Source organism: Odontomachus brunneus, unplaced genomic scaffold, assembly GCF_010583005.1.
Source record: "Odontomachus brunneus isolate Ranch 3 - 2012 unplaced genomic scaffold, Obru_v1 Obru_scaffold_035, whole genome shotgun sequence".
Classification (NCBI taxonomy): Eukaryota; Metazoa; Arthropoda; class Insecta; order Hymenoptera; family Formicidae; genus Odontomachus; species Odontomachus brunneus.
The window spans coordinates 2,415,247-2,440,837 of NW_022639485.1; the positions used below are offsets into that span (position 1 = coordinate 2,415,247).

At 39.1% G+C, this 25,591-nt stretch overlaps 2 protein-coding genes across 5 annotated transcripts in view; both read right to left on the reverse strand.

The window, feature by feature from the left end:
* Positions 1–629: 629 nt before the first annotated feature.
* LOC116843771 lies at positions 630–8,219 on the reverse strand. Of its 4 annotated transcripts, none has more exons than XM_032814516.1 (6): positions 7,990–8,219; positions 7,761–7,937; positions 4,887–5,314; positions 3,533–3,937; positions 2,106–2,534; positions 630–1,254 (listed from the first exon to the last, which is right to left on the reverse strand). In XM_032814516.1, exons 1-6 carry the CDS (start codon positions 7,996–7,998, stop codon positions 744–746), a joined length of 1,959 nt encoding a protein of 652 aa, XP_032670407.1. In that variant the 5' UTR covers positions 7,999–8,219; the 3' UTR covers positions 630–743. The 4 variants fall into 4 exon arrangements, with proteins under 4 accessions (XP_032670407.1, XP_032670406.1, XP_032670408.1 ...); XM_032814515.1 differs by having other exon boundaries at positions 630–1,272; positions 7,990–8,208; XM_032814517.1 differs by having other exon boundaries at positions 630–1,272; positions 7,761–7,929; positions 7,990–8,207.
* Positions 8,220–9,614: 1,395 nt separating this feature from the next.
* The window catches only part of LOC116843704 (proline-rich extensin-like protein EPR1), a 29,366-nt gene continuing 13,389 nt past the window's right edge, over positions 9,615–25,591 (reverse strand). The window contains exons 2-3 of the mRNA XM_032814351.1: positions 12,355–12,524; positions 9,615–12,176 (exon numbers count right to left, since the gene is read on the reverse strand). Of these exons, the coding sequence (XP_032670242.1) occupies positions 9,869–12,176; positions 12,355–12,524 (2,478 nt within the window). The 3' untranslated portion in view covers positions 9,615–9,868. The remainder of the gene's footprint in view (positions 12,177–12,354; positions 12,525–25,591) is intronic.

Below are 25,591 nucleotides of genomic sequence, written 5' to 3' on the forward strand. Positions count from 1 at the left end.
CTTCGACTCGGGAAAATGTCAAGGCGAGGAAGCAGTTCGAATCAGGTGTACAAGTTAATTGTAGTCGCGGTATTGAAATTTCTGAGCGATTACGTGGAGGCACATTGACGTCATTCTTTTCTCCAAAAATGTTCAACGTGATGGATACGAGCCGGAGCTTGCTGCGACGTTTATTAATAAAGAAGTCTTACTCGTTTATTATTACAAGTCCGAATCCACTCTCCATATCACCTTGTGGAGTTATCCTTGCCACGGAATTGACACCATATGTCAATGACTTCTGATCTTTTTCGCGCGTAAAACATTCTCTAGACAAATAAATCGCTAAATCGCATCAATTTTGATATTGAGGAAGTTAAACACCTTAACCCCACATGTGAAAAGCTTAAATCCAAATTGTAACATTTTTTCTTTTCAATATTTTATTATGAAATTTAACATAAGTTTACATTATATATTAATAGAAATATTGTTAGAAAAATAAGAAAATAGAAAACAAAGCTTTCCACGCGCGTAGCAAAGATGTGTTACTCTCTTGAAAGATAAGTGTATTATGAGACGTCTTTCTTCTCACATCGATTTTTTCAGTGGAGATCTCGAGGTCAGGGACTTTAGATTAGATCGCGACAGAAGCCTTACAAAAATATATTTCGTTCAACAATATACATCAACAATATTCAACAGCTCTCATTAAAAATGATGGGATGATCTCGACATTCTCTTGCCTAAATCATACTATCCACTCATTCGGAACGCAAGAGACCTTCGCTGAAGCGTTGAAATCCTTCGATAGTATCGACATCCTTCGAAAGGTCAACGCTTATGTTCACTTTGGTCTTCGGACTGTCGATAATCGTCGCGTTGTTGCAATTCGCATAGTTGTTCTTCGTGGGCTCTGTAGTTTTCTGTAGGTCGATCTCGTACTTCTCCGTGTCGACGTACTCTTCATCTGCGTTTATTTTGTGATTTAAAGGCACGGTGACGTTCTCCTCAACGCGATCTTCGTTATCCGGATTTGGATAGGTTTCTGAATCCTTATCTAATTCGAGACCTTCATCCTTCTCGTCCTTATCGTCCAAGCTGATCTCGTGATATCGTGTTAAAGGCAAGTTGCTTATTTTTGGATTTTCGTTTTCCTCGTACTTGGACTCCTCTATCGCAGAATGATCGGTCAGATGTTTGGCGATCGACTCTAACGGTGTCATTATCTTCTTCGCGAATTGCTGTCGCTCCTCGGATCCCATCAATCCCGATCTGTGAATGATGTCGTGTCTGAACATAAAATAAGAAAAAGTGAATCACAATATTGATATTTTTAAGTTACTTAAATTGGACTCAGTAAAAACGATTAAACTCCTTAAAATCCTTATATCGAGAGATCAAAATATCTAGAAAATAAAATATACTTATGATTATAGTGGATACTAACATATTTACTTAAATCTAAATTCTGTTATGTAAATAAAATAGACTATTGTTTTCATGAAAAGTTATGGTTTTAAAGCTCTTTGTAATAATTGTCGCGGCCATGTTGAATTGTGATGTCAGAAATGAAAAATGAAACGCTGAAAATTGAAACGAAAAATGAAATGAAAAATGAAACGCTGAAAATTATGTGCTATTTCTAAATAAAAAAATATTTGTACGAAAAAATGTTTTAGATGGCTTGAGCATACTTGTAAAATGCTCTAAAAATGATTATTTTCCTCTGATAATCAGTAAATAATAATAAAGTAAATGACAAAATTATGAGCAAAGGCAGGTTAAACAGGAAAGTTGCATGTTACGTTAATTTCACGGCTATTTGTCGACTGTCAAGAAAAAAGGATAGTCTTTAAAGCGATTTACAAGTATACTTAAGCGATCAGAAGTGTCCCTTTATATAATTAACTTCTTATTTCGAAATGTCACTCAGGAATTTTGGACATGCGCTTCTGACGTCATCAATCCAAAGGCGAGTATCCAAGAGTTTTAAAAAAGTATATATTTTCTCACTTGAAAATAATTTTATGTGAAATTATGTATATTAATAACCAAATATGTATATCAGTGTCCAGCAAACAAATATATTTTGTTTTTTAGATATTTTTTTTCTCAGTATATACCTGTTAAGCTTGTTCTTCTTCCGAGGATATAGATTCAAGTGGAATATCATCTGTTGTCTTTCCTCATCTTCCGACAACGTTGTAGGACTCGGCACAGCTATGAGGGGAAGGGGCGATTGCGAAGGTGACGCAAAGAATTTTGGGCCCCTGGTGAAATGCACAGGCCTCCTGGAGTCGTAATCGTCCGCGGGTGCCTGCGGCAGTGGCCACGTCGTCTTCTTGTTCTGCTCCATGATGTCGGTGATAGGGTAAATGTCAAGCATCACGCTGAACGGCTTCGGCTTCCGATTCTTCAAGGTGTTCGTCGAATATCCACCCACGTTCTCATACTGCGGCTCTGTCACGATCGGCTTGTTGTAATTGAATAAGGGTCGAGAGTACAAGGGATCGTAATAAGGGCTGTATCGATGTATGCCGCTCGGCGAGAACCTAAAACAAGATTATTCGATTATTAGTAGACTCGCATGTATTCTTATGTGCCTTTTCAGAGAAGTTAACTTGAATTGTGCATCTCTGATGCACAATCGACAAGGAGAGAAGATAATAAAAGCCAACGCGAGATCTCAGTTTTGAAGTTCACTCACAATGAATACTACCAGAGCAATTTTGATTCGTACTTATCCTATTTCCTTCAATTTTTTTAATGAAAAAAACGTGATAATATTTATTTTTTTGTATGGGCCTTAGTTTGCCTACCAAAGGACGCCAAAATTCGAAAAAACGTTCCCTTATAACTTACATTTAGCAATAGCTTAAACGACAATCTCATTGAGTACATTCAGAATATACTCAGCTAATACCAACTAACATTAACGTCAGATAACATTTCGTCAGTAATGCAAGTGTGTGATATATTGTTTTGGGTAATAAAAGTAATAAAAGTAATAAAAGTAATTTTCATTCAAAAAATTCATAAAATCAAATTCATAAAATGATTCAAATCGGGTATATGTATAGACGAGGTAAAGTGGATCTTATGCTAATGTAAACAAAAAAAATACTATATTGTTATATGAACATGTCTTTATACTTTTTTCCAAGCAGAACAGCAATAATAAATCTTACTTATTACAAAACTGTTTTAAATGATAAAATATTTTTCAAGATGCAAGGTCGTATATATTTTATATGTAGCATTCAGTTCTTACAAGACAAATATACAGTTTACAGAATAATTGCTCATATAAACATTAAAAAGATTGGCCTTATTATGTCTGTGCAGTTAATCACAAGAATTAGTTGTCTGAAAAGTTGTAACTTTGAGATTCTGAAAAATGTAGCATCTTGTCCCGATCTCCTCCATTAATCACTAGGTAAAATGAACGGATATTTCCGTTTCTGATGCACATGGTCTAATATATCCAATATATATTAATAAATAATGGTTAATAAATTCAGTAGGTTAATAAGTCGAGCTAATTACGAACCTCACGTTAGATGTGGCCAACAGGTTGACGTCGGCCGGATGTTTCGGTTTGTACTGGTAGAAAGGATCGTTATTGTATGTGACCGGATACGGGGGCTCCTCTTCCTCCTCGGACTTGTCACTGCCGGACATCATTTCTCCTATGCCGGGGAACAGGTCGTACTTTTTCGGATTCACGTAGACGCCGGTGAACTTGATGCCGCGATTCGGCATCTCCGCGTCGTTCGTCAAGTATTTGATGATGTCCTGTATATTCCTCGACGACTGGGGATACCGGTATTGCGAGAGCTGCGGATACCTGGGCCGTTTGAACGAGGACGGATGCGGCGTCTTGAATTCCCAGTGAAACGGCGTCGGTCGAGCCTCTTCCGAGCTGATGTCCTCGTCTGAATCGGAATGTTTGTATCTGACGAATTGATAAAAACGATGTTATAATATATCATAATTATAATAAACCATAATTATATATTATGATATATATATATATATATATATATATATATATATATATATATATATCGTACTTTTATGATGTATCACGATGGGAATATTTGCATAAATTTTTGTTAGATATTTTCTGATAAGAATTACAACTATTTTACAATAATAATAACTTTATTATGTATGGTCAAAATATAAAAAAATAGAGAGAGAGAGAGAGAGAGAGAGAGAGAGAGAGAGGGAAAGAGAAAATGAAGAAAATTGAAATGGTAAAAGAAGGAAAAAGATTACGTACATGTAATCATAGTTATTATTATTTTATGTACATGCAAATGGCACACGTACCTATCAGTTCTCTTCGTAATAACAAATATTATCGTTGCATGTGTGGTAGGCAGGCACGCACGTGTATATAAACACATACACGCGCGCGCGCTTATACACACACGTACATAGATACATTTTCACTTTTCAATTATAATATGAGAATGGAAAGATGAAACGTAAACATGGCGAAACACGTCGATCCTGTGCAAGGTGCAGTTTGACAAATTAACTGAGCCCGCGCAACGACGCATCGTTACTCAACGTAGAAAGTGTCTCTCGTAATCGGAAAGAATGTCGATGATATTCGCCGCCGATTTCGGATTATTAATGACGATAGAACCGGCGTGTAGATCCGCCGATTTAAACAGCGACATTTGCGCGAGATGTGCCCACGCCACTTCCACGTTGCATTGCGCGCAAAGGTCGCAATATCGCGCCGAATCGGGACTCATAAATCTCCCTCATTCACTCGGCTCACTCAAATCAAAAGTTTTTGGCTCTTGGCGATCGTTCGCATTGACAAATGGCGAGACGACGGAGAAATCGCCGTCGGGATAATCGCGGTATCGATCACGTTCGCGACGTACCTCTGCCTTACGCGATAAACAACCGCATGGTTGTCGAGCAATTGCTTGCCCTCGGGTCCCGCGTTTTCCTTGTCATCTTCCACGGACTTCAGCACCCTCTTCCGCTGCTTGAAATTGTGCAAATTCTGTGCGCGAGACTCGAGTTCGCCCGATCTCATAATACGCGACTCGGGCAGCGTCAGGTCCACTATCGAGTTTTGCTGCGTCGAATTTTTGTAGTTTGCATCATCTGAACTACGACTTTCCGCTAATAGGGTGTCCGTCTGATTGACGATGGCTTCGGGCAAGATCGTGGAGTTGACTGACTTCCTCGAGAGATTCGGCGACTTCTTCAGGGCATTCTGCAGGATGTATATGTGCTTCGTCTCTTGGTTGACTTTGCTGTTTGCAGACGTGGCTGACGCGAAGTCGTACATGAATATCGCCACCTGCGACAGCGTAAAAGTAAAATGAATTTCAGTTTAATTACTTAACGTAATACGTTTTATATTAGATTGGTGCAAAAGATTTATTATTTTCTTTTTAATTTAATTTGCACAGGAAGTTGGAGTTTTAAAGGAAAATAGAAAGTGATTTTTCAAATCAATTATATAGGAAGTTTGGGTACTGGAAAGAAGTTTTTAGAGAAAAAAAGTGTACGAAGTCAATATTTATTTTATTCATAAAATTCGTTTGTTAACTTTTCGAAATTAGATAATTTCGTTTTCTATTTTATTTGATAAACACAACAAATCTTTTGCATTCTAATAGTATTTAACCCTGGATATTTGAGTGTCGTTTTGTTTTCTAATAGTCCTGCTAAAGAAAAAGAGGATTTTTGTGAAAACGAAGATTTTGGCAAAAAGACATCAAAATATAACGAAAGAGCTTATTTGTATCCAGTATTTATGGCGTATTTCTTTTAATGATAAACATTAAATATTCAAAATATCTTACATTAAATATCTTTAAAAAATACATAAAGAGAATCTTAATAAACGTCATGGAATTGTTTATTTGTCTTATAAAAAGTTTGTTTGCGTATGAAAACTTCTTGCTCCTTGATAACGAAATAAAAGTTGCACTACTTCTTGGCAAAGTAATGGCGATTCTTCACGAAGACTCGGTGCTAGATCTTGGATTCGATAATGGAAAATAAATTGCGAGTTGTTATTGACAATTAATAGAACAAACTTGTTCCCTCTCTATGTTTGTCGAGGCATTTGAGACGACAAAGTCTCAATTAACCCTGTTTCGAGATGGCAACCGCCAGTTAATCCGTACCGAAACACAGTTAACGCCCTATATGTGAAGCAGGCAGAATCTTTGACGCTTGGCTCGCCATGCATGGTAGGGATACTTGAAGATTCGCGGTGAAAATGCGATCCCCGGCGCACACATACGCCCACACGTGCACGTATACGTGGAGGCACACGCGGTGTTTGCGGCTGCCTCCAACATTAATCATCGGAGAAAACGTGCGAGCCGTAATTACGGCCATTGTTCTTCGCGCGTGGAAGAAACTCGCGAAAATCTCGCGCCGCCATTTGATTGTTATGCATATGAAGCGCGTGCGGCAAAATCGTGCGAAGTAGGATGCGAATCACCTGGTGAATCGCTGTACAGACATTTTATCGTGCAAGGTCATTGTCCGTGCGCAACGGAGCACGTAGCGAAATGATCGACACGTCGCTCAGCAAATATAATAAAAACGAATAATGCTGAGCGATCGGTATTGCGTCACTCGCGATGCGTTCTTGTAATACGTTATCTTACATCTTCAGCGCGCCGCGAGTTTAACGACTTCTCGACGAGACGATTATTTATAGTGCGATATCGATAATGTTTCATTGCGCGGAATCACACGTACACACATTGATCCGCCAGACCAGATGCAGTTAAGCAGTACATGCCCCTTCTCGTTTCGTAAAGAACGAGATATCGATCTTTAAGGTGCGCGAAAAGACATTAAACTAGACACGATTAATTCTAACTACTTGGGAGATTATGAGATTTACGATGTTACGCATAATTTCTGGATTATTAATTACTGCATAAATCATTCTCGAGTTCAAGCAATTCCCGCGGTGGATTTTCGAGGGAATCTCCGTTAAATAAGTTGAGGAATGAGGATAGAAATCATAAGCGTGTAAAGCTACAGGAACATTAAAAGAGAATGATAAACAAAAAGCTAATTGTCTACATTTTTATTGCCCATATCTAAAAAGTAATAAAAAAATTTAGAAAGAATGAGATATTAATTATTGGTTGTAGAGATAGAAGTTAATTATAGAGAAAAATATTATACCTAAAAATAATTCACAAATAATTTGACACGATTTAGAATCTGGATTAAAAGTTATTCTATTTTTAAATGTAAATCTAGCAAACATGATGATAATTACAATATCAAATGATATTTTAATGATGCATTAATGACATCTCCAACGTCAACACGTCATTAATAGATCATCAATGCAAATCAATGTGACTTTTTGCAGAAATTATACATACATTATTCTTAGTATTTTCTTAGTATTCATATCCTTAGTATTTTCTCAAACATTCAATTTGCTGTTACAAATTTGTCGAACAAACGAAATCAATTTTAATTAATATAGATTAATTAATCCATTTGCATCATTAGAAGATTTGACAAGCATACTTATATCATTGAATTGTTTCCTTTTAATTGATACCGAATATAATAAAACGATATATTAAAAACATAGTTTTCGTGATTTAATCCATTTTCAGTAATAAGTTGCGATTAAAATAAATTCTTTTGTGCACACCGATATGATCAGGCGAAATGAACGGATGTATCTTCTGATGCGAATTAAATCGATCTACCTGACTCGACTCGCTCACCTCTCGACTCTTTCAATCACTCACCAGGATCACCGTTACCACCACCATAACGCCGATCGTAAACTTCCGCACGATCAGGCCGTAGCGATTTCTGTTGTATCGATCACTGCGATCCGAATAGAGGCCCAGCTCCGACGTACTAATGGCAGACCTCCTGTTGGTCTCAAGCATCGCTTTCCTCGAGGTCTGGTGGCTGGCGTCCTTTACGATTACACATTGGCGATACTGGATACTCTTACTCAAAGTAGCTTACCGTTGACATGCTCGCCGACTTGTTTCACTATGCCATTGCAGAATCGCCCGAATACGAATTGCGAATGATCGATGAGGATCCCTCTCTGTCGAATGCCGCAGGAAGCGAAAGGGTTTGTACCCGGCCTGTCTCCCTTTTTCTCGATGTAGAGCACGCGACGTTGCTCTTCCGACGCTTCCCACGCGACTAACGATCGCGCATTTCTCGGCTCGCCATTTTCACCACGGCTGGAAGATTCTATCAAGAGCGCGAGGAGATTTCCTTTGTTCGTGGGGGAGGCTCATTACGGCGGCGTGGCGGGCAAACAGTTATGGGCTACTTATTTCGACGGCAAAGCCGACCGCCACCGCCAGCTCGCGCACAATGCACACGCGAGGAAAATCTCCTCAGCCTCGCTACGCTACCGTTTCGGTGGCTGACTCGCTAAATACACACGCTGACGCTCCATTTTCGTCGAATCGCGTAAAAGCGAGCTCCTCGCTTGCGACGAGCGCCTGGTCGCGAATCTCTGCACACTTCCATGCGGAGCGATGGAAAGCAGTCGGATGTCTGAAAGCAGATGCTCGAGGTAATAACACTGAGTTCTGCGGAGCTGATTATAGAAATCAACTATGATACAACGCGAATTATGAGAGACAAGTGGTATTGTCTCCCGTAGGTTTCTCTCGACGTACTGATGCTGAATTATATTATTTCTCTTGGAAGAATATAAAAGTCGATGTGATCACGCGATTACAATTGAGACCATAAAGAAATTTTAAGGCTCCTGGTCGCGAAAATCTTAATTGGTGACGTCAGAAACGAGAGAACGCATGTCCAAAATTCTGGCGTGCCATTTTCAAATAAAAATATATTGCTTGAGCATATTTGCAAAATGCCTTGAAAACTATCCTTTTCTCTTGACAGTTAATAAATAACCGTAAAATTAACGTGACACGCAACCTTTCTCTTTAACTAGCTTCTTCTCATGATTTTATCGCATCAATTTTATGACTATTTATTAATTGTCAAACAAGTGTTAATTTTCGGGGCAACTTAAGTATATTCAAGTGATTTGAAGTTTTTTTTATTCAATTTTTTTTTTTTATTTGGAAGTCGCGTAAGAATTTTCAGCATGTTATTTCTCATTTCTGGTCCAACATAGCGGCAGCCATATAACCAGGAATCTTAATTAACACCTTGACTGCTATGGTGGGCACTAATGACCGATGCTATAATATTGCCACGTTTCATTAATTTCCGTACAAAACGTAACCAACTGCATATAAATAATTATCTCATATATAGTATTCTAATAAAAAATATTTACTATAATTACAACTTTTCTCATGCATGTTTTATCACAAATTTTATTTGTATATTCTAATTCGCGGCTGTATCAGGTACACTGAAAAGTTTTCTTACAGTTAATAAAGATTACTATTGTTAAATTAGATATATGAGGAACTGATGAAGAATTAACGCACATATGCACCGTGAATTACATTTATTTATCACTTATTAGTGATTCAAAGTTGAATTGAACATTGAAATAATCAGTAAAAATCAATGTAGTGATAAATGTATTAATATATGAAGAAAATATGATTCCATGTAATTCAGTCAAGAAAATACGCACACAGATATTATTTTTCTAAAAACTTTTATTCTTTTTGACATTCGTTATATACGTGTAAAGGAACGCTCGCGTCGTTGTAAGTTTTCGTGACGTATGATGAAAATCGGTCGATACATACAAAAAAGGCGATACTCTAAGCGTCCGACGAGCGCTCGCCGTCAATCCTTAAATAATAATCCTCACTAATATTACATATTACATATACTAATATTTCAGCGATGTCGTTGGTCGGTAAGACGGGTCATATTTGTCACCGAATACTCATCGCTTTCCTTCCTCGAAGGGAATGTCGGGGATCGGGTAGTAGTAACCTAAGGTGGTCCTCGGTGTCGTAGGTGGCAAGGTCGGGGGCGGTGCTGGACTTCCTGTCGGTGGCGGTAGGGTGGGAGTGCTGGGAGTGATGGTGTAAATGGGCGAAGGTGGCGGTGGTGCCGTCACCGTAGGGTAAATCGGTCTCGGAGTTGACGGTGGAAGATAAGGAGAAGGTCGGGTTTTCGGTTCTGTCGGAGGAGGGGTGGTAGTCTTTGGCGGTAGATACGTGGGCGGGGTGGAGAAAGGTGGTACATAAGAGGAAGCTTGCGTGGACGACCTGGTGGTTGAGGGTGTCGTGTATCTGGTTGTTGAGGGTGTCGTGTACCTGGTGGTTGAAGGTGTCGTGTATCTGGTTGTTGTTGGTGTCGTGTACCTGGTGGTTGGTGTCGTGTACCTGGTGGTTGGTGTCGTGTACCTGGTGGTTGGTGTCGTGTACCTGGTGGTTGGTGTACGAGGTGGGAGATATGTCGCTGGCTGGGTCGTTCGCTGCGTATATCTCGTGGTACGTTCAGTTACGGGAGGAGTATATATAGTGGTGTATCGCGAGGTTGTTACCGGTGGTATATATCTTGTGGTAGGTCGTGTGGTTGTCACCGGAGGTATATATCTCGTGGTAGGTCGTGTGGTTGTCACCGGGGGTATATATCTCGTGGTGGCTCGAGTAGTGTGCGGCGGAAGGTAGCTAGGTGGCTGCGTGGACGGTGTGTACCTGGTGGTGCGAACCGTTACAGGCGGTATGTATCTCGTAGTCGGTCGTGTAGTTGTTGTAGGCGGTATGGGTCGTGGAGTTGTCACAGGAGGTATATATCTCGTGGTGAGTCGCGTTGTGCCGGGTGATCGTGTACTATAATCCGGCGGTAGATAAGTTGGCGGAGATGTTCGCGGAGGTACATAAGGAGGTCGAGTTGGAGGTTGAGGAGGTGGAGGTACATAGGGAGGTCGAGTTGGGGGTTGAGGAGGCGGAGGTACATAGGGAGGTCGAGTTGGAGGTTGAGGAGGTGGAGGTACATAGGGAGGTCGAGTTGGAGGTTGAGGAGGCGGAGATACATAGGTTGGTCGAGTTGGAGGTTGAGGAGGTGGAGGCACATAGGGAGGTCGAGTTGGGGGTTGAGGAGGCGGAGGTACATAGGGAGGTCGAGTTGGAGGTTGAGGAGGTGGAGGTACATAGGGAGGTCGAGTTGGAGGTTGAGGAGGCGGAGGTACGTAAGGCGGCCTTGTAGGGGGTTGAGGAGGTGGAGGTACATAGGGAGGTCGAGTTGGGGGTTGAGGAGGCGGAGGTACATAGGGAGGTCGAGTTGGAGGTTGAGGAGGTGGAGGTACATAGGGAGGTCGAGTTGGGGGTTGAGGAGGCGGAGGTACGTAAGGCGGTTTTGTAGGAGGTAGAGGGGGTGGAGGTACATAGGGAGGTCGTGTTGGAGGCTGAGGTGGAGGTGGCAGTGGAGTTCTAGGAGGCTGGGGTGGTGGAGGAATATATGGTGGTGCTGTTTTAGGTGGTTGTGTTGGAGGTGGCGTTGGCGGCGGTGTTCTTATAATAGGTGGGAACGTAAAAGTTGTTTTCGGTGTTTCATAGACATATCCTCCTGTACTCGGAGTCGGCGTTCTTGGTGGTTGCGTTGGCGTTGGCACTCTCGTTGGCAGTGTAAACGAATCGTCTGGGGTTAAGTAAGTGTATCTGTCATCTTTTGGCGTAGTTCGTGGTGGTGGAGTAATCCTTGGTGATGTAATCCTCGGTGGCAATGTAAATGTAGTTTTTGGGGGTGTATAATAATATCCATCTGTTACAGGAGGTGGTGTTCGAAGTGGTTGCGTCGGAGTTGGTTTGCTTGGTGTCGGGAACGGAATTTTAGGGGTTGTATAAGTATATCCATCCGTCACAGGGGGTGGTGTCCTCCTAGGTGTCGGCGTTGTCCTCCTAGGTGTCGGCGTTGTCCTCCTAGGTGTCGACGTTGTCCTTCTTGATGTCGGCGTTGTCCTCCTAGGTGTCGGCGTTGTCCTTGGTGGCAGTGTAAATGTAGTTTTTGGGGATGTATAAGAATATCCATCTGTTACGGGAGGTGGTGTTCGAGGTGGTTGCGTCGGAGTTGGTTTGCTTGGTGTCGGGAACGGAATTTTAGGGGTTGTATAACTATATCCATCCGTCACAGGGGGTGGTGTCCTCCTAGGTGTCGGCGTTGTCAACGGAATCTTTGGAATAGTGTAAGTATATCCAGTGGTCACCGTGGGTGGCCTGACTGTCACTATACTCGTCCGTGACCCCCTGTGAATATAATTATGTCTCACGAACACGCTTGAATTTATACAGGATTATATTAATCGATTCGTTGTGAATGAAATGTTTTCGTAAATGATAAAAAATTTTTTGAGCAATTTTAATCAGTATGTGCTGGAATTTTAAATGTTTCTAAAATGTTTCTAATACGCTTAATTTTACTTACGAGCCCGGTGGAGTAAAAGTGGGTAGAGTAAAAGGTTTCGACGGTGGCTCATAGACATAACCCTGGAATTGAGGGCTGTTCTCTATGGCACGTTTACTTCTGTCACGACTCGCGTTCGCATGACACGTGGAGAGCACGGCCACCAGAAAGGCCGCCCACAGCAGCTTCCACTGTAACAACACGATAACTTTCAGTTTAATTTATTAATTCCAAATAATATCAATTTGTTAGAGACTTTACAATTAGACTCAATATATTTTCGTACGTTTTTATTGCGCCGTGCATATATTGCGTTAAATAAAATAATAGTATTAGAGTTTAATAAATTTTGCTGTAAATATTTTCTACACGATTTTAATCATTCAACGAAAATGATAATTATCGCATCTATATGTGTATTCCATGTCGCTGTGTACTCGTTCATCTTCGCCTCGAGACGTTAATATTCGGGCACGGAGGAAACACGCGACGTGTAAGAGTACCAAAATAATAAAAAAAACGGCAACGTCACCACCTGATGAGCGCCAGCCGCGATATCACATCAACAGTTACTTTCAAAACATTCAGGACCTTCAAGGCGGTTAAACTTATTTCCGCGTGTCACAGAATTTTCCGAGTGTTTCCATTGTGTTCCGGACCGGCAAGCGACGCGCACATCGCGGAGCACGTGTACCGACACGTTAGTTATTATTTCCGCGGACGAGTAAATTTTTAATAGACTCTTGAAATATGTGCAATCGTGTGTTCGCCGATATCGCGTTATTTAGTACACGTGTTTCAATCGTATGTACTACGCGATTGTTAGAGTCAGTGCAAGTGTGAATGCCAGTGCGAGTGTCATGGAACTATCAGGAAGCCAGGATATTGGATCGAGAAGCGGCAATGGAGGATGCGGGATACAGACAGCGATACGTCATACATTTCCAGGTATGTCAAATTATTTATTATCCCCGAGTCGAAAAGTAGGCTGGGATTCCGTTATTATTTGGAAAATATTCATAGCTTGACAAATTTTTTATTACTTATTAAACAATTTATTTTATACAACAAGAAATATTGATTCAAATAACTGAATAATGATCCATATGAATTTAGCAGTATAAATTCATAATTAATTATGCTCTAAGTGAAAGATTATAAATAATTTATAATTGTGAATCTCGACCTAAGAATCTAATGTTTTTTTTTTGCAAATGCTAATTTGTGCTTCTAATAATGCATCTGCTGTCGTTTCGCTTTTATTCAAAGAACAATTTTTATTATACCAATTTCAAGTTCAAATTTCCATTCGCGTATTGCATTATTGGGCACACAATAACTATCTTCGTTTTTTCATTTTCGGCTGTTTTAAGAACTCTGCAAGAGAAGTACTATGAAAAAAGAAAGTGTGATTTTTATTTAATTCTTATCCCTATTATTTACTCACATTAATTGTTTAATATTCGATTATCGTACATAAAATTAATACATTGCTTATTGAAAATGAACATGAAGTAGAATAATAAACAGAATTAACATTTGTATTAACAATGCAAGTAGAATATTGTGATATAACCGAACGTTAAATAATTCTTAATTCTTTGTGGATATGTGTTGAGAATTTACACTGCCGAGTGTTTGTTTATATCACGCGTTGAAGCGCAACTTTCTGTCGAATATTGCGTTATGATAGAAATATATATGTAAGAACGTTATCTTTTCGTTGTACATATACACACACACACACACACACACACACACACACACACACACACACACACACACACATATATATATATATATATCAGTTATACATATCAGTTATACACATAACGTATAATATATGCAAAAACATCATCTTTCCCGTTACATATTCACAAAAAGTGAATAAAATTTTTCATCAAGTCTCAACGAAGAGAAGAATGTTGTAAAGCATACATTTACAACACTAAGGTAAGAAAAGTATAAACCTTATATAGTTATAATTTCCGATTCTTCATTGGTCCTTCAAGTTCGACTAAACTTGCAGGGTTAATGCAGAATCGAAATTTCGACTCGGGGAATTTTCCTCTTGTGTTTCTTTCTTTTCGCAATAATTAAATAACCGAGACATTCACGTACGCAATCGTAATAGATCGAAGATCGTCTCCGTGGGATAATCTTACGCCTCACCCACGGTGGTCTTACATAACGCGTCTCGGCCACAAGCCGCTGTATAATGCGGCGATGATCGTGAAAGGTTCGCGAGCGTGGATTATAGTATATCGTCTTTTCATTGATTAACCGACCGTTCTACGACGCGAACACTGCCATTTATTGTAACGGTGTCTTCTTTTTTGTTGGAGGATGAATGAGCGAGCAAAAAGTCTCGCCTAGCAACGTTCGTTTTATTTGAAACAACAAAACATTTTCTAGAACTACACTAAGACTTTACTTCAACTACATTATTTTATTTAAATAGAATAAACAACCAGTTTCATGGAAATCTGAGGTTTTAGTTAGTATATATTTTTTTATTTATCAGATTTTATTTTTTTTATATCGATATATTTTATACTAGTCTAAATATGATATCTTACATTAGTATAATTTAGTATCTTCACCGAATAAAATTTTTTATTTCTTAGATATTTTCTCTCTCAGTGTGTGTGCTGTTGACAATTTTAATATTTTTATTGCTTGATTTATTTCGGCAATATATCTTCATACTCATATCGAAAAAATAGTATGGTTAGTCCACACATAAATCTGGTTATGTCAACCAGATTTGATAGTGAAACACGGGACAACTAATTATGTGGTTACTGCAACCACAAAGCAATCGATGAGTTACTGGCCTTGTAGTTGTGACGATATCTGGTTGCTTCAAAGTGTATCCATGATAAATACCGCTTCAACCGATTTCTATATGGAAAAAACGTTTGATTGGATTAACTAAATAATTGATGAAAGATAAAAGAGCCAGATATTCCGGTTGAAGTCATAAAAATTTTGTTCAAGTTAATAAGATTCTGGTTAACCAAACAAGATTTTTGGTTAATCAGAAATAACCAGAAATAACTGTCTCAAGTTAAATTTTAGTACAAATTTTTTGGTTAACCAGAAATCTTGTTGAACAGAATTCTAATAATTTCAATCGGAATTTTTAGTTTACTCATATTTCACCAGATATTTGGTTAAGCTAACCAAACTTTTTTCCGTATTGTTGTCACAAACAGATAGCGCGCTACGTTGATGTAGTTGATGTAGCGAAGTAACCGAGTCATATTAACTAATTACCGAGTCATATTAACTATATACATTATCATAACACAAAGATAACTGTGTGATTTAACTATACTACTCACAACAAAATATTTTTAGTTATATGTATCATATTTTTTTCCATGCAAATATATTTAACGCTTTTAATATTTAGGTATAGAGTAATTTAGATATACAGTATTTAATACAAAAATAAATATTTCCTTGATCAATTTTTACCGTTTATGTTTAGAGATCGTGCGAGTAATTGAAAGATTGAAGGCCACGTTGTTCGCCGAGAGCGCACGTGTTGTTCTACACCTGCTAGCAGGTGCATCGCGATCATTAACGTGCAGGTACGTTTAGAGGAGTCTGAAAGTCAAGCGAGGCTTCTGGCTGGCGATTTAAAATCGCAGTAACCGTTCGCGACGGCGACATCGTCTTTGCGCGACGAATGATGGTTCGATCTCGAAGGAACGTCCGGTGACCTTTAGCCGTGTAATTTATATGGAAGGATGGCAACGTGCGCGCCATGGGAAAAGATAGCCTCTGCCGGCGTACCTTGTTAGTGTGCGAAAGGTTTCTGCTGTATAAGTGCCGGGGAGTCAACCCGCGAGAGATTCACGATACAGATCGTCGAATGAAAATCGCGCGTCCCAAAATCCACATCTGCGTAAGCATGATCGATTAATTTGAAAATGACTTTCACCTCGGTCCAAAGTTTAATGTCTTCTTTTGAAATATTACATGACATTATCTCGCAAGACTTTAAAATATTACAAAATTTGTACGTGAAAAGTAATTTCGTTGAAAAAACAGCGAACTCTTTGGATTTTTTTTTTAATCGAATAATATAATTGTGCGATACGAAATTAAGGAAGTTGTAAAGCAAAACGAGTTTGTTAAGAATTAATTGAAACTTGAACTACATAATTTGAAATATTAGCTTTGTTTGTGCGATTTTAGAGAAAGATTGTCCCCTCTCGAAAATTGAAATATTTGGAACTAAAACCGGAAGTTAACACTTTCTAATTAAACAAATTAATTTAACAAAACAAAACACTTTTTATATGTGTTCCTTGTGGGAGTAGTGTGCTATTTATTTTTATATTTTTATTTTTTGTTTCTTGTAAACTCTCCCCAAAATTAGGATTTTAATGAAAAACTTCTATAATATTAAAGACTTATTACTCTTTGTTTGAACATCTCGCGTTGATGTTCTTAATTTTATAATTTTGGTTGAAACATCATCAGAGCCCACGCACAATCTTATAGCCGTATTTAGTTATAATAGTTTTATTCGGGCGTCTCAAGGAAGATCTCGGTGGCGTGGAAATACGCGCGGCCGGGCGCGGGCTCGAATTTAACATTGACTTTCACGCATCGATTGCGCAGCGCCTTTCTAATTGCCGTGCAATTACGGAACGTAACGTTAGTTAACGTCGCAACGTTATATGATCGCAATACCGTATATTAGCATATTTACGGCGTAGTCGCGCGTGTCATAAAACTATTGCAAAATTGCACAAGTGTACGAAGTGCATGATGCGCACACGTATCTGCAGATCGCCGGAGGGCACGTAACGACGCGGGGCACAACGCGTGTGACGTCGTGCACAATAAAATGGCGATGGGAACAATAGCTCAAAACGCAAAGACGCGAAAAATCGAATTAGAAAAATGATAATGGACGCACAATGGTCGATTTGAGCTGTCAGAGGCCAATGCGCGGCTGCGATTTGCCGTTTCGCAATTCGCGAGGAAGCTTATTACGCTGCTAAAGCGGGGATTAGCGCTGCGTGAAACATTGTATCGGGCAATTTCTGCACGCTTCGCCTCGATCCATGTATCCGCGGTGTATCATCCGAGTCAATCGATTACGTCCATCAAATCGCCACTATCCGCCTAGGCCAAAGGCCACCTCTGGCCTTTGCGAATACGTCGGTATCTGTGGATGTTTGCTTTGGACCGGTTCCTCACTCAACGTGTCATTGCGAGAAACCCCATTGTGCCACAATGACAAGAAGTTCGCTCGCGGCGACGTAATAATCGCAGAGGCATCTCTTACGGTCACGCCGTTTTATCGAGCGAGTCAATGACGCAGACCACGTTCGCGGATAGATTATCGCACTTCACGAAAGGTTATTAGCCGAGGAATTCAAAGCACCCCCGAGGGGGTAACTAGTCCGCTTTTACGCCTTCAAGCGAACAGCCGCGCCACTTAAAGAGTCATCCAATACTTATGAATCCTCTTATCTCATTCAAACTGTACCCGGCACATCGTGCTCCCATGCGAATTTGTGAAACGGATCTGTAATTCTTGCATGCAGATACTTCAGTAGAAGTTGCCGTAGAATTTTGTAACCGAGCAACACGCGTCGATTTTCGTTTCGCCTGAATTATCCTACAGTTTCATATCAAGAATATTTATAATAAATGAAATACATTTGAAAGTAAAAATAAATAAATTATTAAGACTTTCGGACGTATAATCAATTGCAGGGGAAAGAAGCTAATGAGAGTCAATGCGAGATGTAAATTGCGAAGCTCAATAGATAAATAAAATAAGAAGGAATCCACTTGATACTTCATGTCTTATTTTATTTGTAGGTGGAATAAGTTTCGTAATTCACATACATTTTGCGTCGACCATTATTGACTTTTTCCGTCTACAATTGATTGTATATTTAAATGTCCACACGCCTTGTGTGCAATGTGACTGTCTGTGTTTACAAAGTCAATAATGGAAACAGTCACTACTTTTCAGATAGCATAAAATTCTAAAAAAAGGCTTAAAATTCTTAAAAGTGTCTACAGGATTTTTATTTTTTGGACGTTTTTTCGCAGTTTCTGCTATTTGGGTATTAACTGTTCTTTTCAGTGAACTTTTGTTGATTGCAATGTTATACTTGCAAGTGAACCATCACACACTACAAATTCAAGTGTATTATTCCTGCACGCATAAGCATGTAATTTGGTGAAACTCTTCCTGCATATTTTAAATCACGATATTTAACGTGTTTGAAATATATAGATTATAACTTAATAGTAATTTAAACGTGTTAAATGACGTGATTTAAAACAAGAAACACGTAAAAAGAGATTCAGTCTATACTCTATAAAGACTTCAGTCTATAATCAATAACATGCTTGAATTTACAATCCAGGTAGCAGAATAACATCTTAAGACGTCTTAATGACGTATTACTGACGTTAGAGACGTCATTAAGACGTTATTAATATGCCATTTGACGTCACTCTGCTGCTTGGGTGAAGTTACAAGTACAGCATTTCAGTGAAGAATATATTGTAGTGATTGCACTTTAGAGAGTCTATACAAAAATTAAAAGGCTTCTCTCGTAGCCTGAAGTCCTCTTGTTTGCGAGTGACTCATCATAATCTTGTATCGCGAGACGGAAACGCGTCCATCGAGAGTGATCTAGGAGTGATCGAGGTATCATCCGCGTAGAATGTCATTATTATGTAAAGGGGAGGATTATGCAGGAAGAATCTAACGATAACGATATACTGGTTTCATTGAAGCCAGTGTGTGAGTTCACTTGACGTCTTTCAGAAAATTACGCGGTCGCGCAGTTATGTAAAGGGACTCAGGCAACATTCTTGCGAGGCGATCACTGCGTCGAAGAAGCGCAAGATGCGGCACATGCGGTTCAGTGAGAAAAACGGCAACGTGACCCGGCTCTCCGCGTAAACACCCCCGCCGGAGTGGTGCAGCACCTTTGACGGGATCTGTGACGGGATTTATTTGCGAACCGCTCACCGTCGACATGAGTAATCATCCTTTTCTCGCGACTTTTCTCCCCGCGCGGGGCGCTCGAGTGGAAGTTCGACGCACGAGCGACGACGAGTGGAGAAGCTCAGCTGTGCTTCGTTTATTTAAATTTAACCTTTCCAGAAATGCTGACATATATATGCATGATTAGATGTGTTCGGATTTTTTTCGTTAATTCGAATATTGCCGAGGAAATATCACAGACATTACTGCGAATATATCATCACAGCAAAGTACCGCAAGATAAAAGAAAATCTCGTTATACATGATTTACAAATGTAAATTAAACCATTTTAAAAATAAATCATTATTTTCTGTCACATTAGAATGAAATCATTATTATCATAAATTATTCCATTTTAAAGTGACAGAAAATAAAATATTTTTTATTAATAATTTTTGTTATAGTTTTTCGGCAATACCCGAATTTATTAAATAAAAAAGAAAATTATTTAATCCTAAAATAATATAACATTTTTATGACAAAATTTTTTCATTTTAAAATTAAATAAACTTGTTTTAAAATAAATTCATTTATATGTATTTTAAAATATTTCTATTTATTAAAATTTATTAAAATCAGAAGGAAAGGTGTGTGATTTGATTTTAAAGTGACATACAAATTTTATGCAAAAAATGTTACTACTTTAAAATTAAATCATTTTCTTTTGATTTTAATAAATTCATTGATTGTTAAATTATTGTTAATTTATATTTATTAAAATTTACAAACAATATTAATATAAGTATAAAATATAATTAATAAAAATATTTATTAAAATTTATTTATAGCAATATTAAATATTGTTAAAATATTTATATTTATTAAAATTTATTAAAATCAGAGGAAAATGTGATTTAATTTTAAAGAGATATTTAATTTTTTAAAGTGACATGACAATTTTGTCACTACAAAATAAAATCATTTTCTTCTAATCTTAATAAATTTACCCTTGAATAGATTAAACTGCAACGTGATTAGAAGAACGTGACGCGGGTAAGAGAACGCAAAATTTTCAATTTCGGATTCTCGCGTTGCACGTAGTATTCATGTTGTAAAGTACTACTTTATCGCGAACGATCGTCACGTTGAACCGATAAGTAGGACAATTACTAGAGCATGTTGCAACTGCAAACACCTCGGCTTGCATACACACCCGCGCGTTATTCTATTTACTGAACGCCGCGCGAAGACTCGCGCAAATGAAGTACAAACAATCGATCACTTTCGCGAAGTACCCTTTCGACGTCTCATTTACATTCGGAGAAAGCGAGAGGCCACGAACGATGTGCTGACCGATAAGCGAGATGGACCGACCGGCAGCGTTTTTCCCAGCCGAAGTCAGATCGATGATGAACGCACGAGGTGCAAAACGCGCGCCTCTTGCGCAAGTAACAAGTCCGGCGTTGAAATTTCTAATCACGCGATTGTCGCTAATAGGCACACGCGGAAGAGTGCGCCAATAAATATTCGATAAAATCACCTGGGTAATCGCCCAAGTGCTTAGGTTGCTTTTGCGAGGAGCCTATCGGGAAGATTGCACGCGCATAAATGAACGGCTACGTGAAAACAGAGAATGCCGTGAATGTTGTTTTAGTAGAAAAATATTTTGTCATAATTGGCGGCGTGCAATACGATATAATTCGAAATTCTTCTCGTGTTCTGAGAAAAAATATTTGATGTTTGGTGTTTGTTATTCAAATAGAAAAACAGTATTTCGAGAAAAAATATTGAGAATTTATTTGTGAGATATAAAGTTTACTTATAGAAATAAACTGTATGTTCACAAATAAAATCTCAAGTATTTTCTCTCAATATAGTAGCAATGCGTGCAAAATTATTTTCACTAACACTATAGTACTATTCACTATAAACATCATTTTCCTGACTATAAAAAAAAGTTTTCTTCTCTGCTTACAACTTCTTATTCCAAAAAATGTGGTTGCACGCAAAAGATTAACTGAAAACTACTATTATAAAAATTATTACTATGTTCCTTACAAAATATCTATACAGAATAAAAGAGTATTCTTATTTAGAGAATATCTTTATTGTTGACATTTTACATTGGTGCCAAAAATGACTAAATATAATAATTAAAAGCTATTAATAAAAATTATAAAAAATTGCGCTTTCCCGCAAAAATCTAAGAAAAATGTAAGGTAACTTCAGACATAAAATAACTATAGCTTTAGTAATACTAACCATTCGTTTCTTTACATTCAGTATATGTGATCCAAAAGATTTTATGAGCCGCGATTCGGGTCTCATCTGGAGAAGTATATTTCGTAGCATTTATGACTTTCAGGAAAAGAAACGCTATGCGCTAGGCATTCACTCAAATACTTCCGTCGCATTTATGCAAATTATATGAACTTCGCTGTGTAGTAAATGTCAAGGATCGGCGAATTCGCGCTACGTAAACAGCCGTCGCCTGCTATTAATATTTCGGATGACATTCATACGCGACGGCGTGTTAACAATAAAGTGTTTCTCGGCAACGCTAACGTTAAAGCCGACAGACGGTTAATGTAGGCGAATCGTACATTTTGTAATATCGGATTACCGAGCCAATACCGCCATTTATAAACGCGTTACTCATTGATGGAATGTTAATCGCGAAAAGACGCGATATTAAAAGGGGGACTCGACAAAGTTAATGGGCATCAACGTGTAATCTTATGGCCGTTTGTAACAGGTGGTTCATGAAGTTGTCTCATTAGTATTTGTCTCTATCACAAGGCGGATTGTGAAAATAAGCAATCTAACAAACGACTGCGGTGTGCAATGAAACAAAAAAGAAAAAAAGCATGCGGGCAAATTAATATTCGCTTAGTATACTTTATGCAGTCACAGGTTGTAATTGAACGATCGCAGTTGTTCCTCGGTGTCTCTATAGAGAAAAGAATTTTGTCTGAAGGTAATTGTGTTATGAAACGTGTGCGTTTCATGAGAATTTGATCAAACTTGTATTACGCATTGCTAAACGCGTTTTGATTGGAAACAAAAATTCTGGTTTCTGGAATTGAATTTTTGGTTCATAAGAACCAGATACATTTTGTACCTGAATTTTTCACTCTGCAATTCTGCACGATATAATCTCACCCTTCGAGAGGGAAAGATAGAGAGGCAAGGAGAGCAGAGGTGTCATAATTCGCGAATGACAAATAGAGATTCGCAGCCAGAGATGACGTGAATTCGCGTTGCACTATTGAACGTTGCGCCGCGGAGAAAGCAATTCGCCGCGTTCGGCTTTAACGTTCGATGGACGTTCTTAGCAAAACAGGCTGAATCAGCGTGGGGTGCGTGCGTTCAACGGGTGAGCGGCCAGGTCAACCATATAAGGTGCAAATATAGGTTCTTGCGTAATACGTGCGAATGTTCGCGGTTACGTGTTTAGCGCTGTTAAAACATGACGCGCGTCTGTAAGACGCACACGTACGCTTTCTAATTGTCTCGTTCTACACTGATAGCGCCAGGATTGATCCCAGTGCGATATGTCTTCATTGATTATACTTTATGTCGAGACGGGGAAGTAAACGAAGATGTTACCACGCTAATTAGCACGTGGCGTTAAAGCAGAGTTGCGACAACGCGAAGAAAATATTACAATTATGACGAAATAATTGTTTCATTAAATAAATATCCTCGGGTAACTTAAAAGTCTCTGTTATTGTTGAAAATCAACATTTTTCGACACATTTTTTTCAAAGATGTAGGAAAGGCCCAACTATAAAAGATAATAACATAATAAAATTAAAATCTGCAAAAAAATTTGCGTTATTTTGAAATTTTATTGAACGGACTGTACGAAGGTATTCATAAGTAATTCAATATTTATTCAGCTCTTACAGACCCAACATTGTACGTGGAAAGTTAATAGCTATTTTTGGTGCCAATCATATTTTTTTGTTTTAACAAAAAAGTATTAATTGAAATATGTTATACCTTTATTCTGTTATATATTTCGCCTTTTTCTTTCCTATGCATCACGTGCCTTTTTTCTTTTTCCGAAAGAGAATTTTTCTAGCTAGTAAATAAATAAATCAATCAATAATTAACCAATCAATAGTTGATTTCTTCATTTCTCTCTCTTTCTCTCCCCTTATCTCTTGATGAAACAATTTGATAAAAATTTTAATTCCTCCGTCAAATTTTAATTACTCCGTCAATAATTTTCTCTTGTTTTAGTAAAAAGAAAGTAAGTGACACGTTAATAGGTAGGATAACGTATCATTCATTGTCGGTGCATTATCGTGCAGTGAGGCATGAGAAAAGAATGGAAAGTTCTCTAATTACGCCGGCTGCTTATCGCATCTGCGACTCACGCTACTCTCCGTCCCCGGAGAGTCACGTTTCCATCGTGTAAGAATGAAGCGGCTCTCGGGGAAGAATACAGAGCCATTGTCGAGCGTCGACAAAAGTCTCTGTCGTGTTGTGCGGCGTTTTCGCTGTTTAACATGACAGTGGTGTTCTCTCTGGTCGCGCGCTACGTGTTCGAATGGAAAACTCGTGCCTTTGCTTTTCAACCTTATGACATTTCTTGGTGCGGTCGCGTGTGTTACGTTATCCGCGAGAAAACGCGTCAACACGTCCATTTCGTCCACTTTCGTCGCGTCATGGAAAACGCCACTTTTCCCTTCGTATAAATTTTTTTCACGACCAAGTTCAATCGTCAATTAGACGGCCTTTAATTAAATTTGCCAAGTTCAATCGTTAATTGAACGATTCTCTAATTCCCTTCGCTCATACCAACCGTCAATTTAACGATCTTTAAATAAATTCAATTGAAATCAATCGTCAATTCTAAACATTCTGCAATTGATTCTGCTCGAGTCCATCGTCAGTTAGTCGAGTCGACACACATTTTTTCAAATCAATAATTAAGTTGAGAGAAGTTCAATTGATATTTCTACAACTCTGTTTCAACTCGAATCGAATGAATAGATTAAGTTAAGCTGTCGAGAGTTACCGCGAGAACAGAATCTGGCATACAAAAAACCTGAACTTGGTTGAAAGTTTGATTTGAACCTCTATGATCTGTAATCTGATGACAACGAAAGCCCGCGGGGACAAACCGTGAGTCTCTTAAATTCGAGTTGAATCAATAGGTCACATAAAAATCGAAAGTTATTGCGAAAAAAGGAAACTTCAGATCCGCCGAAAATCAAACTTGAACGACACATGGCGATAAAATTTCGCCGGCGACCGCCGATCTCGGCGATCAGATGATCGCCGAAGGCTATCTCGGCGCCGCGTTATCCCCGAGGTTCCTCGAAGCGCTCTTCTGATTAATGACCCGGACGGAAGCCGGTGAGGACTCGGCGGATTTGCTCCGCGAGTCTGCGTGGGATAACGGCTTGTATAATTAAGAGGAGACCCCGTCACGTCGGGTTGCGAATTCGTATCGCCGAAAAGGTAGAAGTTCGTGGCGCGCACGTCCGAGATGATGGGCCGCATTATAATTGCATTGCGCAATCGGGCCCGGCGACCTCGCGATCATCTCGGGGAAAAACACGCTGGCGGCAAGTGGGAGAAGAGGAGTAGAGGGAAAAAGGACACACAGCCGCGGGTATTTATCATTATTACGAAAGGACGTAGGCTCATCCTGAAATTTACTGGCCAATTGGGCGCCGCGCGCACCGCTCGATTGCATAATCAAAATACCACGCGGACACCGCGCTCGATTGATCGGCGCGAATGCGAACGCGAAGCATAGTGAAACGAAGCAGACGACGGTGGCCGATGAAACCGCTGCCGCGGGAGATCGTCAGCACCACCTCAGCGCTTATGTCAGCGACCGTCGTGTCTTCTCTCTTTCCATTCGCAACATGCGTGCGTACGAATTGTGAATCATGTGCGAATTGTGAGTCGGCGGCCTCGTAGGGCCGCACCAGGGTCGTACAGAGATCGGGACTGGGTGGCACATTTCTTAGAATTTCAATGTTACAACTTTTCAGACAAGTAATTGTTGTGATCGGCAATATGAACATGATCCTCTCTAAAAAAAGGCATGTAAGAGATTTAATTGTTGCCGCTTTTTTTGCGATACTAATTGGTTCTCTCGCTTAGCTCATTTCATGTGGCTTGCTTCGTGTCGTTTGCACCTGTCAGATTACCAGGTAAATAGCTGTCATCGCGTTGGTTAGGTCACGAAAAAAAATATAGAAGAGATATGTCTCTCCCTGTCTCTCCCTGTCTCTCCCTGTCTCTCCCTGTCT